Raw genomic sequence first — 21,112 nt, 5'->3', positions numbered from 1 at the left:
AAAATTTCGATTTGTTCCCAGTATAAGTTGTCAATCAAGAGCTGGAACTTGTCCAAAAAGTTCCCCTCCATCCTGCTCCCCCAAAGTGGTAGAATTATACACAGTAATGCCACCACTGGTCTCCACACTCCACAGACCTTTAATGTGCAGCAAGCTGAGGATGCTTGTGTTGGTATCAAGCAGCAGGGAATGGCCGTTCTCCACCGTGACGTTGTCGCCATCTTGTGGCACTCTTTCAGGAAACCAGCTGTGAGCCCTCGACCACCTCCGGCAGAAATGAAAGGAAAAGCTGCCCTGGAAAAGTTTTAATGTTTTGTTTCGTTTTGTTTTATTTTGTTTTGTTTTAAAGCAGGATAGTAGGGGGGATCAATCTAAATGGAAACTTCTTAAACTAAAGTTAATTTACATATAATGTCAAACGTCTCAATAAAATCAGTCACCCTCTCTTCCTCATACCACCAACTCAAAAAGGGAAAAATACAGAAGAGGCAAAGTTACACTTGAAATGTCTCTGTGTCGGCCACTGAAACTCTCCAACAATGTCATGTTGCTAATGTTTTCTTACCTTTTTTCCTTTTTTTTCCTAGAACAAGCCCCCTTCTACCTAATAGACAGGGTCGAATCCATTTTTATTTTTACAGACACGCATTGAGTCTTGAACAAAAAGTCATAAATAGCCTGGAATAAAGAGAATTAAAATGTTCTGCTTGATGGGTGGCATTTTGCTTTATGTAATTGGTATCATTTTTCACTGGCTGTACTGCCAAGTGTCCCTGTTTTATAGGAACATTCCTCTTTCCAAGTGTTCTGATCCATCCTCCTACTCTTTTTTTTTTTTTTTTTTTTTTTTTTTTTTTGGATATTATTGTTGCCTTTCCCTTTGAGCTTAGTGCATCCATGCTGAAAATGAAATGTATGGGTGAAATGCCCACTGCCTTCACATGATAGCCCGGAAACTTTGAGTGAGGGGCCGGGAGCGAGGCTGCAAGGAGCCCAAATAAGGAAGCACCCCATCCCCACCCAGCCTCCAGTCTCCCTCCCAGAACCATTAACTTTCCTTTTAATTTATGGTCATACTTAAGTCACATGTTTTCAAAAGAAGAATGTGAAAACCACAGAAAGCAGTACTCAGTTCATGGAAGAGACCGAGAACATGTCTAAATGTCTTGAGCAGTTATGGGACTATACTTATGATTAGTATAATAAAATCAGAATCGAGAAGGTGTTTCCCTCAAGGTAGTACACACAACATGTGTCTGCCTCTTTCCACATGCTTCTTCTTCCTGCCTAGATTCAAACCAAATGTGAAGTCTGAGTTTCTATAAAAGAACTGCCTAGAAGATCCTCTTGTGAAGGGTTAGAGACAGATGGGAGAAGATCATTAGGAAGGAAAGGCCTGTTTATAACACCAATAACTACACCTACACAGAGAATAGTACCCTGCAGTAGTTCTGAGAGAGAAAATGGAAAAATGTGTAGCCAAAACAGCCAGGAGAGTGTACTGACCCCCCAGCTCAATAGTCTTGAGTTGTGTATCCAACCCAATCACCAAAGAGCCTTTGGCAGATAAGGAAAAGCAGAATCTTTCATTCTCTAAACCTACAAACAAGAAAAAAGCCAGGGACTCCTCTCAGTTTAAGAGATGGAAAAGCGTAAGGCATAGTGATCAGCAGCACCAACACCATGAAAGGAAGAAGGGGTGGTGTGTGAGCATCTTTGTGAGTTGTATGAACCAGAGCCCCACGAGAACCATCCATAGACTCAAAAAGTAGGAGAGAAGGTTAGCTCTCTACTGATTTCACACCGGAGCTAGGCAAAGGGAGGTGAAATTCCACAAAGTGGTCCTTAACAGGCTATACACATTATATGTTCTTAAAATCCCTTCATTCACTCCCATAAAATCCATAAAGAGGAAAGGGAGGTGAATAGGAGGAAAATGGAATGGAATAAAGTGGTGAGAAGCTGAAGAGGCTGAACTGGACGAAGATGGTAAAGTCAACAGCAGAGAAGGTGAACCAGAGGACTTTTGAAAAAGCCTAAATTCCTAGAAGGTCAGAAATGGAAAGACTCTAGAGAAATCCTGTCCCTTCATTTTAAAGAGAGTCACTCAGAACTGTATAAGGTGCAGAGTCCCTCAGAGCCACTGGACGGAATCAGAAGCACAGGAGGTGGGGCCCAGGGAACGGTCATGTTCATGATCCATCATATAACACTTCCGCATCAAAGTCTGAGGATGAACTAGGGACAAGGGCTAGGGGGAGGGAGATGTATCCCAAAAAGGGACCCAGATGTTTCCTCCAAACCAGCCCCTGAAGCTCAGGTTCTTAAGGAAGGCCAGTGAGCCCAGCCAGATGGGGATGTGGATGAGTTGTAAGGGCTCTGAAGCATTCAGCAACACAGCTCTTCCTGAGACATCAACCAGGTGGTCAGATCCATACCCCAGCTACAGAACGCCAAAAAAAAAAAAAAAAAAAAAAAAACCAAGGTTCTTGGGGTGGAAAGATCTAGAACAATTAGACATCAATTGGGTATGAAAGAGGGTCAAAGGAAGGCCATTCCATGGTATCTTCCATTAATTGAGAACATCTTAACACTTAGAATTAGCACTGATACCTGTTATCTAGCTCTAAGTGAACTTTTAAGACTTCCTCTCTTGCTCTGAAGCACCTGTGTGTGTACACATTAGCTGTCCTCCATGTGTTACATAACGTCTTGGCCCAGCCTGGCCACCTTCAAAAATTGCTACACTCAGCCCCCACCTTGGCAAGTGGAAAGGTTAAATATTGTCATCTCCTCCTCATCCTTGGGAAAACAAAGGCTCAGGGAGTTTGAAGGTTGTATCAGAGGCCACAGTGGTGAGGACAGAAGGGACCCATGCAGAGGAGGCTCCCAACTCAGATATTTTCACTTATCTTGGAAACTGGAACTCTCTTCCTCAAAATATCTGCTGGCCCCCTCGCCTACTTCATTCAGGTCTCTGAGCACATAATAGCTCCTACCGTATCTCCTTAATAAAATAGCATCTCCAGTCACTCCTTCTCCCAAATACTGCTTTATTCTGGGATAAGATCTTTAATTCTGTGTGTTTTTCTCACATATTGAGCTGACCAAACAAAAGCCAGGACTTTGTTTTGGTTGTTTCTATATCCCCACACCCCAAAAACAAATCTGACACATAGCAAGTGCTCAATGAAAATCGATGAAATAATCATCCTAAGTGAATCATCCAGCTGCTAATTCCATCCACACATTTACAGATGTTACACACACACACATATGTGAGTCCAACCACCTTCCTCATACAGCAGGTGAACAAATAGGCGGAAACCCAGAATACTTACAAATCTGCAGCCAACAGGTTTGAGCCACTGGGTTTGGCCCACATACTTTCACATTGCTTTCTACATTTTCAAGCTCTATTTAACTTAAACCAAATGACAGTGAGTGTATCTGAATGAAAACCCCAGACTCAAATTCCATCTCCCTTGTGAAATCTTTTACCATTTTTTTTTCTTTCACCTTCAGTGTCTCTAGTCAGTGTGGTAGATTTGAAATGAATGTAAATGTTAAGTATTAAGTAAGTTTCAAGAGACCTAAGCTTCCTTTGTGCCCAAACTTCTCCTTGGCATTATAATGGTATCATGAGATGTGTGCATTTTAAGGGATGCTTATGCTTTAGTACAAAACAATGGCTAAATACTAAAAGCTCTAAAAAAATGAATGCGCCTCAACTATCCAGCAGCCACCTGGGGAAGTGAAAGAGAAACGTATGGCAGTGGTTGCAAGTTGTCCTTGAGCCTGTCATTACAAACACAAGCTCTTAGCTCTTGACTGTTTCATATGACACACTGGTAACATCATTCCCTGTGCCAATGGTAGTCTGTGATCAGCAGGGCAACGCTCCGGGACACAGTGGGAGTGGCTCACTTTCCAATGTCCTTATCTTCTGATCCCTATCACTTTGATCCAATTAAGCAAAAAAGAATGTTTAGGGGATTTTTTAAAGACTTACTTATTTATTCATTCATTCATTCAAGAGACACAGCGCACAGGGGTGGGGAGAACAGCAGAGGAGGAGGAACAGAGGAGAAGGAGCAGAGAGGCAAGAGCAAAAGGGAAGAAGAAGAGGGGGAAAGAGCCCAGGGGAGGGAGGGGGAAAGGGAGAGAATCCCAAGCCCACTGGGCTGAGGGCAGAGCCCTAAGAAGGGCTCCCTGGATCTCAGGGCACTGAGATCATGACCTGAGCCTAAACCAAGAATCAGATGCTTAACCCACTGAGCCACCTAGGTGCCCCTGCTAAGGGTATTTTAAAAGACATCTTGTCAATATACCAGAGAGCCTCTCAGCTGATACCAACATGAGGTATTTGGTGACAGCCATGTTCCTTGTTACCAACCCAACTCATTGGTCAACGCATGTTTCACTTCCCCTGAATATAAGCTCTTTCCCCTGTACTCCCCAAGGTGCTCAGCCTTTAGCTGTCGTTTTCTCCTTTGAGATAAACAAATGACTCATTCCCATCCCCAAAACCATTTCCTCACAGGCCTATGGGGGTGGGGGTGGAGATTTAAGAACTATCCAGAACATGCCCTCATCTTTACTTCAGTACAAATAACCCCAAATAAATCTGTATATATAAACTTATGTATATGTGAGCATATATATATATATATATATATATATATATATATATATATATACATACACACACACACACATACACACAAACTTTCCTGCCTCAGCGAGGAAGCTTATGCAATTTGTTTTCTTCTTACGGCATGTCAGCACTTCTGTGAACTTCACGGAATGTGCAGTGTCTGCAAATCTTACATGTCACCTTAAATGTACTTGCAACACCACCAGAGTTATCTTGAAAGAAGTCATTGATCAGCAAGTTGGAACACCAAGCACAGCAGAGACCTATTTGTGAGCATCTGTGTCAAGCTGGGCGGGTGGAGGAGGTAGAGTGGGGGCCTGTCTCCAGTCACAGTGTCTCCTACGTGACAAAGACAAGGAAGACCAGTCTTGACACCTCACCAGAATGCCTTCTTGAGCATGCAGGCTCAGGAAACAGGAAAAGACAGGTCCCTGTGACCAACATTCTCTCTACTCCTGACTCTTCTTCATTTTCTCCAAAGCTTTTGTCACCACAGAAACACGGTATACTTGTTTATAGCCCATCAACCTCCAATAAAATACAACCTTCATGACAGCTTCTTGAATTTTGGCTGTACCCCCAGTTCCTATAATGTCTGGCATGTAGTAGGCACCCCTCAAGTAGGTTTAAATGGTCAAGTCTTATTTGGGCTCTTAATCATGATACCATCACTTAATAACTAAAATAATTGGCTAGGAAGCTACAAATTTTTTTCAATGCTCTTTCACGTGGAAATTTTTTAAGTTTGATGAAAACAAACATATTTATATTTTCTCTTGTGACATCCTCTTATTTTATGCATAGGACACCCTTTTTTCATTCTGACATAAATGTCACTTATATATTCCTCTTGATTTGGAGGGTCTTATATATGTTAATCCTTAATGAATTTAGAATTTATGTTGGTTAGAGGTTTCCCATTTTTCCTTTTTTTTCCCCTCAAATAGTTAACTGTCTTCACATCATTTATTAAATAACACTTGTTCTCCCAACTAATAGTCTTGGCTATTTTAATAATAGTATTATAATGTTGGATGACATTTAACTTGCCAGCCAATTGAAATCCCAAACTTTTTATGTTTGAGCTGATGTAAAGGCATCTCTTGTAGGTGCATGTGACCTCATCCTTGTTCTTAAGGTGCTCATATTATCATTGAGAAAAAGATAAATAGACAGATAATTAATATAAAGTGTAATAACTAAAGGGATAACCAAGAGGCTATGGGAGGTCAGCAGATTAGCTGACTGACCCTGGCCGGAACTGCCTTAGAAGTAAAACCCAGCTTACTAATCACCTTTTCTTCTTCTTCTTTTTTTAAATCTGGACACTGCAGATAAATTAACACAGGCTAAGATTATTTCAGATGATTATGAAACAAAAAATGCTTATTTTAGAAAAGTCAACCATCTACAAATCCAGGATTACAAATAGAGCCCCTGACCTATAATCTAATAACTCCTTAGGGAACAAAAAGGAAATTAAATTAGTTTGGCATAATTTGTTCTTACTGAGCTCATGCTGGCTCTAAGTGATCCCTTTCTTTTCTTGGTGCTTATAAACCCTTCATGATTATGAGATAACATGAGAAAGCCCTTCTGTACAGTCCAACCCATTGACTCCAAAGAAATGGCAACCATACCTTTTGCCAGAGGCGTGTGCCCAGTTCAAATTTCCCCATTGTCCCTGCTAGAAAACAAGGCAATTTACCAGCTTACCTCTGGGTTCTATACACATCCTAAATTCCCATTATTTCACAACGAATATTGATATTAACTGAATGCTTCTTGCACGTAAGTTATTTTCACACTTTTGAGCTTCAGGGGACTATTAACAGTCTGCAAACAGAACAAATTTACAGAGCCTCTCTTTATCTTCTCTTCCATGTGAATCTTCAGATCTCCTCTAACAATGACTCTTCTGAATTACAAACTGGAAGATCATTCCACTTGTCAGAGAAAGTAATAATGACAATGATAGCTACAGACCCTTCCGTTCCTCTCCTTTCCCAGGCGCCACGCTACACATCTTACTTACAGTATCAATAAACCTTCACAACTGAAAAATACACGTATTGCCCTCTCTACTTTAAACTGAAAATTTTGCAAATTTTAAAAAATTAATGATAGTGGCTCCATATGTTTGCACGCACGTTAACCAGCATAATCCCGCTTCCCAGTCCCAGGCTTTTTCAGGTTTTTTGCCTGGAACAACAAAGCAGATGGACCTCTGGATTCAACAAATATTTATGGAGCACCTGTTACCTGCCAGACACTGGTCAAGGCACAAAACAAAAAAATCCCTGACCTCATGGAGCTTACATTTTAGGGAGATAAAGTTAAATACATAAAACAAATAATGTGAGGGGCACCTGGCTGGCTCAGTTGATAAAGCGTCTGTCTTCTGCTCAGGTCATGATCCTGGAGTCCTCCTCTCCCCCCATGGAGCCCAGCATCAGGCTCCCTGCTCAGTAGGGAGACTGCTTCTCCCTCTCCCTCTGCAACTCCCCTCCCCACCCAGCTTGCATTCTCCCTCTCTCTCTGTGTGTCAAATAAATAAAATCCTTAAAAAAAATAAATAAATAAATAAAGTGCTCTGAAAGAAAGGAAAAAAAAAAAAAAAAAGGCAGGGTGAAAAGTATCAGAAGTGCCAGGATGGAAGGAGCTATTTTATATCTAGTGATCAGGGACCGTGCCTCTGATAAAGGACTGGGGTCAAGGAGTGGAGTGTGAGCCAGAGGCTATCTGGGCAAGAGCCTAAGGAAGGAGCATGCGTGGAGTGCCACTGGCTCAACAAGGAGGGCAGGCAGGACGGAGGTCCGAAGGAACACTGCCCAGCTCTATAACCTTCCTGCTGGTGGTGGGACGTTTGTTTCTTCTTTAAGCCACTGCATAAAGGCTTCAAGTTCTTTATATGCCATAGAGAAAAGAATCATGTAAAATATTCAGGAGTACAGAGCCAGGTCAGCAAACTATAGCTTACATCCGGCCCACCCACTGTTAGGATAAATAAATTTTTATTAGAACGTGGCTTTGACCATTTGTTTGCATATTGTTTACAGCTGCTTTGAGTTTGTGACAGAGATGATACTGCTCACAAAACCTAACGTATTTACGATTTGGGTCTTTGCAGAAAATGTGTGCTGACTCCTGGCACATTCCAATTCATGCTATCAGGTTAGTAATAAGATCTGATATTGCCCATGTACCTATAATACACTCAGTACGGTACACCGATATACTCCATCAATATTTAAATATGTCCAAGATGAAACTTCCTATAATTTAAAATAAATAAGTATATAATACAGCTATTTAAGAGTGTGGAGACTAACAAACCAAAAGATCTTAGTGAAGGATATACATCAAAATACTGGAAACTGGTTCAGTTCTCCTCATTTTCCAATAAGCAAAAATCCAGGTCCCTGAAGGCTACATAAATGCAAATAAAAGTGTGGGCAAGTGTGTATGTGTGTGCGCACACCACACACATGCCAGTGCACACATACACTCATAGAGCCAAACCAGAAGATTGACAGATACATGCTAGCCTTTTCCACAGAGCTGACACGCTGCCATTTAACCAGCGAGCACAGAGCATGTGTTTCTGTTCCCAGTCACTAGTAAGAGACAAGGTTAACATTTTAAGTGATGGACTACAGTGTGTTATTTCCCCATGCAATGGACCCATGACTGCACTGCCTTTGAAAACACTTAATTTCAGTGATTGAATACACGGGAGTACACTTTCCCTGCTATGAACCTTTGACAGCTCCTCCGTTTCATACACCAGGGGAACCTTTCTTCCCCTCCTTCTTTTTTCCTCTCCTTTATACCTGAAGGGAAACAAAATGAATATGTGGTGGCAGAGGGAAAAGAAGGAAGCCAGAGAAGGAAAACCCATTTATAAGCATCAGTGTATTTTACAATAGAAGTATTCACTGCCATCTGCTCTAATTACTTTTAATGTTTGGGCTACCATCTTCATACAATAGAAATAATTATCTCCTTAAGGGCAAAAAGAAAAAAAAATTTTTTTTACAGAAACAAAGAAAAGTTGATTACATTCAGCTCCCAGGCTAAAGAAGCATCAAGCTACTTTAGTGAACAATCAATTAAGAAAGTGGGTAGGTCTCTGATTAACACAAACAAATTGGGCTCCCTTTGTGGTTCCTCCCACTCTCTCCTTTTCCCACCTCTCTGAAAGAGCTGTGCCCACAGCTCACAGAGGGTAAGGAGCTGGTAGTGGAATTTCAGGTTTGAGGTTATTTCATACTAGTTCCTTACATTTGGATCAGAACCAGAGAAAGCGAGGTCTTCTGCCAGCCTTGTTGGCAGCAGACATGCCCTGCCTTTGAGAAAGACTGATATGGAGATGGATATTCTACTAAGAGTAAGAGCATCTCATAGAGTGAGCTCCTGGGAGGCCGTCCTACCTGAACCCCTCATGGGAAGCTAGAACTAAAGCCTCATGAAAGTCTCCAAGAATAGAAATTACCCAGACTAGGCCCATTCCTTGGTAGTCCAGGACAGCCCAGGACTAGGTGAAATAGGCAAAGACCAAGAAGACTTGAATAGATCACCGCAATGCCAGCAGAACCTTGATTTTCATGAAGGCAGTGTCTAGAGACCTTCTCAAGTCCCCAAATTCAAGCATACTGCCTATATTACAGAAGACTCCTGAGGTGGCCCCCAGAATTCCTGCACCCTGTGTACAAGCCCAGCATAATCTCCCTGCCTTTAGTAGGAACAGAGCTGGTGAATATAATGGGATATCATTACCATGATTTGGTTGGGGCAATGGTGAAGGAAATCTGCAGGTGAAATGAAGTTCAAAAATCAGTTGGCTTTGGCTTAATCAAAAGGGAGATGGGATTCACCTATTCAGGAGAGTCCTTAAAAGAGAGATCACGGGGCACCTGGGTGGCTCAGTGGGTTAAAGCCTCTGCCTTCGGCTCAGGTCGTGATCCCAGGGTCCTAGGATCGAGCCCCGTATCGGGCTCTCTGCTCAGTGGGGAGCTTGCTTCCTCCTCTCTCTCTCTCTCTCTCTGCCTGCCTCTCCACCTACTTGTGATCTCTCTCTCTCTGTCAAATAAATAAAATCTTAAAAAAAAAATTTTAAAAAAAAAAAAAAAGAGAGAGATCACCCCACTAGCCTTGAAGGAGCTAACTGCCATCTCACAAAGGGGACCACGCAACCAGGAACCAAGAACAGCCCCTAGGACCTGAAAATGGTCCCCACCCAATAGCCAACAAGAAAACGAGGACCTCAGTCCTGCAGCTGAAAGGAAGAGACTCCTGCCAACAACCTGAATGAACTTGCAGGAAGACCTTGAGCTCCAGATGAAAACGTAGCAAGGCTGACTCCTTAATCATTTCAGCCCTTGAGACTTGAAGCAGAGAACCCAGCCCCTCTGCGCCCAGACTTTTGACTTCCAACCTAGAGAAACTATGAAATAATAAATAGGCACTGCGCTAAGTCACTGAGATTGTGGTTACTAGTTATGCAAGAGGAAGTGAATATGGCCCCATCATGGCCTTCTCTGGAGAGTCATTTTCATTTGTTTGCAGTTGGGTTCCCCCCCTTCATTGGATGCCCCTCTTAAAAGGGTGAATGACAACACACCAAGCTGGGATGGCAGTGCTGGACAATGGCCAGGTTGTTCTTTCACTGACCCCTCACACACACACAATCATGAAATACAATTTATTTAAATTTATGATGCCAAGAAGTTTAAATTAAAACCTGATAGAGACCTCCCATTTGTTCAGCAAGAGCAAAGACTACTGAAGATAAACAGCAAATGCTGTCTCCACAACCGCTCTGTCTTGAAGCTGAAGAAATGCAAAAACTTCCTGATCCTGAACACAGCCAAATGTGTGCGCTTTGGGAGGTACCAAAAATATTTAAAAGACCATATTCTGACTCGACTTCTGAGAATAGTATTTGAATATAATTGGCTTTAATAGCACTACTCTTTGGCTTGCATTGCTTCCTTAGAAAAGAAGATCTGACTGACTTTTTGTTATTCCCTCACAAAAAAATTTAAAAAAAAGAAAGAAAGAAAGAAAGAAAGAAAGAAAGAAAGAAAGAAAGAAAGAAAGAAAGAAAGAAAGAGAGAAAGAGAGAGAAAGAAAGAGAAAGAAGAAGACAACTTTTCAGGGGAAAACCAAGTTCAGAAACCAGAGAAATCCATCCTGTACCTGATATCTTCACCGGTCTTGACTAAATAAATTTTCCCTCATTCTTTAGGTTTCAGAGTAGAGATTAATAGACTTCTTGGGAAGGACAAAGGGGATGTTAATTTAACTCTCCTGATACCAAAATAACATCATGTTTTACCTTTGAGCATTCATGCCTATATTGCCTGGTATTTAATGATGCAAAATGTTATTTACTTTGAAGCTAATACCACAAAATTATCAGTCCTACTTGAGGAAGGAGAAAGATGAAATGATGTGTTTCAGAGCTGGGATGAAATTTCAAGTATCTGGAATTTGGGGAACTTGCCCAGGCACTGCAGTGCAGATGCCTTCTTATATATACAGATTTTGCTGATTAAAATCCTCACCATCATCTTTGAGAACATTCACTGGGTGCTCACTAGGGAACAGGCATTGTGGTACCTACCCCAGTACCCATGAATGCGTAATAGGATTTCTAAGCTCTTAGAGCCCAGTTTCAAGTGCATTGTTCCCTTTACTCAAACACATCCGCCACACATTGTCCCTTTTCTGCCAAACTCTTCTTATTGGTTCCAGATGCAATGAATCATCTACTGACTTGAGTGACATTAGAGGTAAACACCAAGGTAAAATGTAGAGATAATTGAATAACACCAACTACCAGTAACAGCAGTCCAGGCAAAGGAGGAAATAGACCCAGAGATTTCAGATAGGGCAGTCAGATGGAAACCCTCCACTCTCAGGATCAAAACCACATGCCATTTTGACATGATGGAAAAATATCTGTGTTTTATTTTTCCAAAATTTCATATGCCAGCTATCAGTATGGGTAGTGGCAAGCAGGTGGTGACATAATCTAAATGTCCCTGTGATTAAAAATAAAATATCCAAAAATCAACTGCCATCTATTTAGTATATCAAAGCAGTATGCTTTAAGCTATCTTTAAAATACATATATAATTTATTTTTTGACCGCTGATAAATAAGATTAATGAAATTTATGCATTTCCCTTTCTAACAAACTCTTCTTCAGAGAAAAACCTCATAAAGCAAAAATGTTTCAAAGCCTTTTCAAAAATTCATAAAGCTCAATATAATTTCCAGATAGGAAAAAAAAATGTACTTTAATCATTTGCTTTACAGTCACCTGGAATTCATTGTATACAGTGCACATAATGTAGAAACATGGGCTTATTACATATACACCTAAGCTTATATAAACATTTGAAAAACCTTTATTTTATATATATTTATATATATATATATATATATATATATATATATATATATATATGGCAGAAAATTCAGAGCCCTTGGCAAATACCAAACAATCTGCAGACATAGTCATCCCCTACGGAGATCCTCAAAGTTTAGAAGTTTGAAAACCACAAAGACCACTATGAAATGAGCCTGAAAGCAACGGTGATCAGCTATAGAGGGATTCAAGACCAGACTGATTCAATAAGCAATACAGAGAGTGATCAGAGGCCATGCCTTTCCCCATTTTCCCTATCAGAAGAAATAAAGCTCTCTGTTAAGTCCCTCTATTACCTCAGAGTTGCAGAAAGCTTAGATATCTGTTCCAGTGCAGTGGTCTCCCCTTGTCCATGGGCGATATGTCCTAAGACCCCACATGGATGTCTGACACCACAGGCCTAAGAGTGAACCTTAGAGATACTGTGTGCTTTCCTATAAATACATATGTTCATGACGTTAAATTTGGCAATGATTTCTTGGCTATGACACCAAAAGCACAGCAGCAACAGCAAAAATAGATAAATCTGGACTTCAGCAAACTAAAAATTTTGTGTACCAAAGAACACTAACAACAGAGTGAAAAGGCAACCCATGACATGGAAAAAAGTTACTTGCAAATCATATATCTGATAAGGGATTAATATCCAGAATATATAAAGAACTTCTACAACTCACTGACCAAAGAAAAATAAACAACACTATTTAAAAATGGGCAAAGGATGGATGCCTGGGTGGCTTAGTTGTTAAGCATCTGCCTTTGGCCCAGATCAAGATCCCAGGGTCCTGGGATCGAGGCCCACATCAGGCTCCCTGCTCTGTGGAAAGCCTGCCTCTCCTTCTCCTACATCCCCTGCTAGTGCTTCCTCTCTCTGAGTCTCTCTGTCAAATGAATAAATCTTAAAATTCCTTTTAAAAAAATGGGCAAAGGACATTTCTCCAAAGAAGACACATAAATAGCTAATAAGCATATAAAAGAGGTAAAGGGTCACTAACCATTAGAAAAATGCAAATCAAAACCATAATGAGACCACTTCACACCCAACAGGATGGTTATTAGTAAAATAAGTAAATAAAAATAACAGGTTTTAGTGAGAATGTAGAGAACTGGAATTCTTACATGTTGTTAATAGGAATGTAAAATGATGCAGCCACTTTGGAAGTGATATAGCAGTTCCTCACAAAATTGAATACAGGATGGGATTCCTGGGGGGCTCAGTCGGTTGAGCACCTGACTCTTGGCTTCCGCTCAGGTCATAGTCTTGGGTTGTGGGTTCAAGCCCCCTGTCAGGCTCCATGCTCAGTAGAGTGTGCTTGGGATTTTCTCTCTCTCTTCTTCCCTCTCCTCCTCTGCCCCTCCCCCCCTACTTGGGTATGCATGCATCATCTCTCTCTCTCACCCTCTTCCTCTCTTAAATAAATAAATAAATAAATATTTCAAAAATAAATTAAACATAGGATTACTATATACCCCAACCTTTTCACTTCCAGGTATATATCCAAAAGAACTGAAAGCAGGGGACTCAAATATTTGTACACCTACATTCACAGCAGCATTATTTACATTGGTCAAAAGTTGGAAGCAACCCACGCCTTCATCACAATAATTAAACAAAGAAAATGTGGTATATGCAAGCAAAGAAATATTATGCAGCCTTAAAAAAGGAAGAAAATTTTGACACATGCTATAACACAAATGAACCCTGAGGACATTATGCTAAGAGAAACAAGCTAGCCACAAAAGACAAATACTGTATGATTCTACTCAGATGAGGTACCCACGCTGTCAAATTCATAGAGACAAAAAGCAGAATGGTAGTTGCCGGGGGCTGGGGACAGGAGACATGGGAAGTTATTCTTCAGTGGCTACACAGTTTCAGTTGTGGAAGATGAGAATGTTCAGGAGTTAGACAGTGATGATGGTTACACAGCAATATGAATGTATTTGAACTGTATTATACAATTCAATAGAGTTCAAACGGTAAATTTTATTTTACTTATTTTATCACAACTTAAAAACTGGGGAGGAAAAGGACTTTTTTTGTTTTTATTTAAATCACTCAACTTCTTGGGTTCTCTAGACCAAAGCGACAAATTAAAAATGAAACTGAGCCAGTTGTTTTGGTTCCTATAGAGCCTTGCCAGGGATTGGTGAATTTTAGAACAGCCAGTCTCCTCATGTTTCAGATGAGGCCACCTGGAGCCCAGAGAGGTTAAATGACTTTTTCAAGGTCCTAAGTAAAACCAGATGAATGAACGAAAAACCAAAAAAGAAGGCAAGTGTCAGCATACAGGTTTGCCTTTTGCATATGGGTCTGCACACCATTTGTGTGAGTGTGTGTGTATGCCCATGTCCATAGGTCCTCTCTGCTCTAGTCCCTCTTCCCCTCTCCAGAGATGTTACCCACCAACTGTGCCAAATGAGAAGGGTTTCAAAGGAACAAATGGGAGAACATAATGGAAAAGGCACTAGCACATTTGATTTGCACCTGCAAAATCTACAGGTGAGAAACTATGGCTAGAGCTGTCCATGGCCAGCAGAAGGGGGAAAAAAAGGCACTGGGTTGGGAGCAAGCTGTGTGTCACTGCTGGACAAACAAAGGTGACCGTAGGTCCCATCAAAGGGAAAAGATCTGAGGTGATACAAAGGGATTTTTTTCCAAGAGGTGGACTGGACCACTGGGGGAGAGCAAATCCTCCCATCCCACAAAAGCAACAGGCCAAATATTCAGAGACAGTTGCAGTTCAAGGACATCAGCAGAAGGGTTTCTGATGAGCCTACAAAAAAGCCCACGAGAGGGCAAATAATTATACATCTCCCACCCACCAAGCACATGTTAACATGCCTTGTAGCAGTGCCTGCCAAGTGTGATGTGTCCTTTTACCCTTACCCTCCCTGGCCCTGAGTCAACTCCTAGAAAAAGTAGGAAAGGAGATAGAAGAAATAACCAACCCCCAATGGAGACTTCCAAGCCATCTGGAGATGGGGGAGCTTTAAAGATTGACTAAAAGCTTGAGGCTTTGAAATTACTTAGGTGGGCTGAATTGGACTTAGGTGATAAAAAGAGCCCAATAAGACCAACACATTCCAAAAGCAGGTCATAAAGACTTAAACGTAGTTCTTAATCAGTAGGAGGTTACAGAAGGATCTTGACCAGGGCCATTTCAGTGCTGAGGATCTGTCAAAGCCAAGAAGCTTGAAGGGAAAGATGGAACAGAGGTCAGGAACTAGAAACAGCCATCGGGTTACCCTTTCAACAAGCATGGCTGGAAGGAAAGGAGTGAACACCCACTTTGTAAAAGGAACCACATGGTCCAAGGAAGATTAGGGAAAGTTCAGAGTTCTTTGCTTAAGATTAAACAGTTTATCTACTGAGCGAAATGAGCTAATTGAACAAGAGACATTGAAAACGGAGAAAAGAGGGGTCACTGAGGACGTTGAGTGGTGCTGAGGTGGGAGAGGAGGAAGTCTAGAACACACAGGCAGGGAGCAGCCTCCTTCTCTGTTCGTCCTACAAACCCTGGTGGTCCCCAACCATCCATCCCCTTCTTCCTCATCTGACCATTCATCCTGCATATTGCCACTTTCTCCCACGGCCTCTATTATTGTCCACCTTACAACAATTCTCAGATCTATATCTCAAACCCTGAAACTTCTCCTCAATTCTAAACAGTGGTGTATCTCCATCTGTAAGTTAGGTAGAGCACACAGCCACAGCATATGTAAATCTACATTCATGATTGCCCTCTTTCCACACACTCCACACTCAGCCATCAGTATCGAAATATCACTTAATGATGCCACCATCCACCAAATTACAGAGACCCCCACACCAAAAATACAGCTACCTACAACTCCTCCCATTCGTCACCTCTGACATCCAGTAATTCGCCAAGCTGTGACCATTTGCTTCGTAAATGCCCCTCTGCTCATTCTTTTCCTTTCCACGTGTGGGCTACAGGAGGTGTTCGTCTCTCACATGATCTTCTTGACTACAAGCTCCAAGAGGGCAGAGAGCAGGTTTGTTTGCACATGTAGAGCTTAACCTAGCACTTGGCCCACAGCAGGTTTTTAATGAATACTTATTTAATGAATGGATGGATAGTGAATGAATGACCATTGACTGTAATAGCTTATCTGATTTGTCTGCTGTCGCTCTGCACACATCCTTCCACTCCTCTCCACTGTTAATATGCTAACATTGTCTTCCTAGGAAAATGAGCATCATTAATTCATGTTCTCTCCACCCAATCCTCCCCGCCACACACAAGTGTGCACAGGCACACACACCTGGCCTGCCCCCCACTCCAACACTGAGAATACACAGGGGTAAAGCTTAGATGAAACTGATTCCCAGTGTCTGGACCATAAAGTCCAAATTCAAATCAGTATACAACTCTCTGCCCCATAACATAACCCTCACCCCATAATTGGTCTCCCCAGATTCATCTCCCTCTCCTGATGCCTCACCTGGGACATGTCCCATCCTCAAGCTATACCGAAAGCACAGCACCTCTTAAACATATCATGACTACGCTTATGTATATGTTCCTTCTCTTGTGAACAAAAGAGTCCTCTTTCAAGATCTGGCCCCATTTTAAATTCCCCTGCGATGACTCTGTGAAGGCTCTTGAGAAGCTAATTTTTTCCTCAGCACCTGCCCTGCACTCTGCTCTTACTGCTTCTGGGGTCCGTATTTACATCGTGCTCTACCTTTCCAGACTGTAAGTTCTCCAGGGCATGGTCCCCTGTGTGTAACAGGTCACTAGTTCAGTTCATGGCACATAATGGGTACTGACCAAGTTAATTATTTTTTTAAAGATTTTATTTATTTATTTGACAGACAGAGATCACAAGTAGGCAGAGAGGCAGGCGAGGGAGGGGGGAGCAGGCTCCCTGCCGAGCAGAAAGCCCGATGCAGGGCTCAATCCCAGGACCCTGGGATCATGACCTGAGCCTAAGGCAAAGGCTTAACCCACTGAGCCACCCAGGCACCCCAGGACCAAGTTAATTAGAGCCAATTCATGAATTAGTCCAGCTGTGTGGAATAGGCAGCCAGCAAACAGTGGACTGCAGGGTCCCCAAAAGCTTTCTCTTGCTTGGAATTTTACAATTGCTTTGTCTTCTCTTAAAGTTATTTCATGTTTTTGAAAAGATGACAGAATATATTCATCAAGGCATAACTCACACTTTGGGCATTGTGTCTATTGGCAGAATGTCTCCAGAGGTGCTTCAATAAATTGAAAGCACTTATTTGTAATTTGCAACCCCCATTTGCATGCAAATAATTAATGTGCTAGAGTCCATAAAATTGATTTTTCTCTTAAGTTAAATATTCCACCTAGAATCTTGTTAGTGTATCAATTAATGAAGTTTTACTATATTCAACCAATAAACATTTATTGAGCCAGGTACTATGGTAGGCCGTAAGGATAAAATGATAGATAACCTAAATCCTTGCTCTCAGGAAGCTCACGGTCTAGAAGAAACCAACATTGAAGTCAATTCTTACAGTACCACACACACACTTGCTTTTTTTCTTAAAAGGGCAAACACTGGCTATTTACAGGAAAAGGTAGAGATGAAAAAAGCTAAAAGAGTATTCTTAAGAATACTTCCCCAAACTATGATCCTACTTGCAGAAACATAATTACTTGGCTTTAAAAAAAAAATCATTCTAACTTTTAGTACTCTGAACAATATAGGTCACTCAACATGATCCCATATTATTAAACCTTTATCTGTGAGCCAAATCTCATTGAAATCTATAAACAATAACTGAACACACACCCATTTCAAGAATGTAACTAGATTCCTTTCAACAGCAAGATGGTAGACGCTTACATTTAATGACCTTTGGTAGCAGAGCAACATTTGTCCAAATTAGTCTGCTTCTTTACAAATCTAAACAAACTGTTCTCTTGTTTTGATGAAAAATGGAAAAAAAGCCACAGGGCTCACAGACCTCTGTTTGAGACTCATGCTTGCCTCCCCCCCCCCCAAGAGAATCACCACAATGCCTCTGAAGAAATCCCCGACACAGCTCCATCCCCCGATACACAGTCCCTCTACATACTCTCCCCGTGCCCCTCAACCTGTACTCGGATCAGAGTCACACAAAACCACAGTGTGACCGAAGCCCAAGTTCCTCGAGACAACTGTGGCCACAGAGCTTGGGAAGAGAAGCTCCAAGATATCCACGCCAGACCACCTCTGAGACATCTGCTCAGCTCCTTAAGCCCACCACTCCACACCCTGACATCCAGACCTTCCTTACTCTGTGCCCAAGAAGCCTCGCAGGACTGAAGAAAGAAGCACACTCCAGTGAGCCACGAGCAAGACCCAGAATCCAAAGGAAGGCCAAACTGACGTCAAATTCGTCCTTGGCAACTTAAGTATTAATTAGTTTGTCGTAGAATTTCACATGGATGGCCAGCCCACAGTCCCGACAGCACAAGTACAATTCAGAGCAAGTTTTAAAAACATTTGTTTTTGTCTGATTTTCCAGGTAGTCGCAATGGTGAGAACCAAGCAGGCTACGAGGACCAGGGGTGCTTGCTTGTATTCATGTTTTCATCTGAAACCTCCTTATCGTGTCAACGAAAACCTCCTTATCGTGTCAACGGAATCTCCTCGTGCATTTGTATTCAGATGAGGCTGGAAACGGAGTCTGAGCACATAATCACATCACAGTGCGGTTCTCCCATTCCAAAGCTGAAGCTCCTGCCTTAACACTCTCACAGTCTCCTCCAGGCCCGCTTCAAACAGACAAAACACTCCTCCTAAAACTCAAAGAAACATCGCAACACCTTTGTAATAGGCCTGTTTCCCAAGGGGGGGATAAAAGGACAAGGCAAATTAAGGGAAATGCAGAATCTAAACTTCAAGCCTACTGTCAATAAAATCCAAAACAAACTCAAAGCAGAGGTGAGGAAAGCAGGGGGAGGAAAAGCAATGTTAAATGGTCATCTTTCTTCTCGTTTTATTTGAGGAAGTTAAGTTTGCACAGCTCCTTACAAGCTGTCTTTGGCTAAAATCACTATTAATGAGCTTTGACATTTGAAATTTAACTAAGCATGAGCTAACAGCTTCCAGCACTGCACCTCCCAGGAAGGCAACTGGAAATATTTTGCTAGGGCCTAACGGTCTGTTTATTGAAAAGACACAGCTTTCAAGAGAAAGTGTTTATAGCAACCACTTTACCTACTATCCCCGCCCTGTGATGTCTGTTGGGTTTCAGAGTTTGGGGGCTTTTCTTTAACTCCTTCCAGTCATTGCCCTAATTGTTTCTCAAGACCAGCAGGAAAACATTAATGAAGTTCTTTGCTCTACAGCAACCTGGATCCGAAGGACAGATTTGAAAACTTTGAGTTGTGACAAAGGGACGGGCCACAAGGCAAAAAGGAATGAACTCACAGAGAGACTTCAGCAGGCTCAAAAGGCAAGACAAAAAGACTTTTTTGTTTTGTTTTGTTTTGTTTTCAATAGCATAAAGAAACATTCTTTTCCGAAAAAGAACATAGTGAAGAGACTGATGAGGCTAGGAAGTTGCCGTGGATTCTACTTGGGTGAAATTCTGGTTCATTGAACGGAAGTGAATCCATCATTAACCCAGTAGTTTCCCCAAGAGAAAGGCCTAGAAGGAAGCTATTTGCTTTACTCTTCACCAAAGAAGGCTATAGGGACAAAGGAGTATGATGAAAAAGAAGGAATGAGCTACAAATAAAAGTACACTCACACACACCCCACTCTTGCTCAGAGCTCCTATGTCATCAGCCTCCACTTCCGTAACACATTAAAACAGAGTGGGAACCTGACTCGGATCTCATGCCGCAGTCCCAGGAACACTGTCATGTGTCCAGTGACCCTGTACAGATTCTTGACCTTACACGTGCCTGGATGCCAATATCACTATGAAGCTCAGGACCACCAACCTTCCCCTGAAGCCAGTGTTATGCTGTAGAATTTAGGGGTATCCTTTGCTGGAGGCATTCCTGGACCAAGGGAGAGTAAAAGTACAAGGAGAAATTAGACCTTAATCTGGAATGCCTCTGAGGAATGCAGATGGAATCTCAGTTACAAAGAAAAGGAAGTTCAGAATCTGTGAACTAGAAAGCACATGGGATTTCAAGGCTTTCATTCACCAAACCAAGGCTGGGCCACCCCTACAACACAAAGGAGGAAATGCTCAAGGATAAAACCAAATCATGAAGACAATTCATGGGTCACAAGTAAAGGAATGAGGAGAAAGCAGGAAAGGTAGGCTCTGTGCCCAAAGATATATTTGTCCTATCAAATTTTTTTCATAGAAAAATCAAATAGTATTCGATTGTAGTTCTTTTAGAATACCATATAGAATCTTTGTTATATGTTGTCTTATTATCACGTTACAAGACTTCTAAGTTGTTTCTAAAAGTTCTACAACGGGCAGCTTTTTTTTTTTTTAAGATTTTATTCATTTATTTGACAGAGATCACAAGTAGACAGAGAGGCAGGCAGATTGAGAGAGGAGGAAGCAGGCTCCCCGCTGAGCAGAGAGCCCGATGCAGGGCTCGATTCCAGGACCCTGAGATCATGACCTGAGCCGAAGGCAGAGGTTTTAACCCACTGAGTGTCACGACCGGTGCGACAAATCGACCAGGGAAACGTGAGGGTAAGAGGATGGTGAAAAGAAATTTAGAGACAAAGAGATGGGGGCAGGAGGGACACTGAAGATGATGTCCAACAGTGCTGATTTTATTCCACATCTTACAAGCATTTATAAGGCAGACCACACTAGAAGGAGTAATACATCAGTACCTAGTCAGATGACCCCAAGTTTCTATAACAAGTTTACATTAACTACAAGCAAACCTCGTGATGCCAGGTAGTCTCAGCAAATGCCATTAGCAAGACAATCAACCAGGGAGTGGGTTATGGGAGGTACAGAACAACAAGGACCAACTAAGAATTCATGACCCTGACCACATTGTTCCCTTCTGTAGGGAGAGTGTGTGGGAAGTCACGTAGGTGAGCGA

The 21,112-nt window shown here is 41.8% G+C and overlaps 1 protein-coding gene across 1 annotated transcript in view; it reads right to left on the bottom strand.

Moving 5' to 3' along the window:
* Positions 1 to 21,112, bottom strand: part of LOC125101596 (fibrocystin-like) — a 269,137-nt gene that overhangs the window by 148,965 nt on the left and 99,060 nt on the right. Inside the window, 1 exon segment of the mRNA XM_047731988.1 lies at positions 138 to 294. Within this exon segment, the coding sequence (XP_047587944.1) occupies positions 138 to 294 (157 nt within the window).

The sequence above is a fragment of the Lutra lutra genome, chromosome 6, assembly GCF_902655055.1.
Source record: "Lutra lutra chromosome 6, mLutLut1.2, whole genome shotgun sequence".
NCBI classification, from domain to species: Eukaryota; Metazoa; Chordata; class Mammalia; order Carnivora; family Mustelidae; genus Lutra; species Lutra lutra.
The sequence above is the reverse complement of the archived record's forward strand: the minus strand, read 5'-3'. Positions and strand labels throughout refer to the sequence as shown.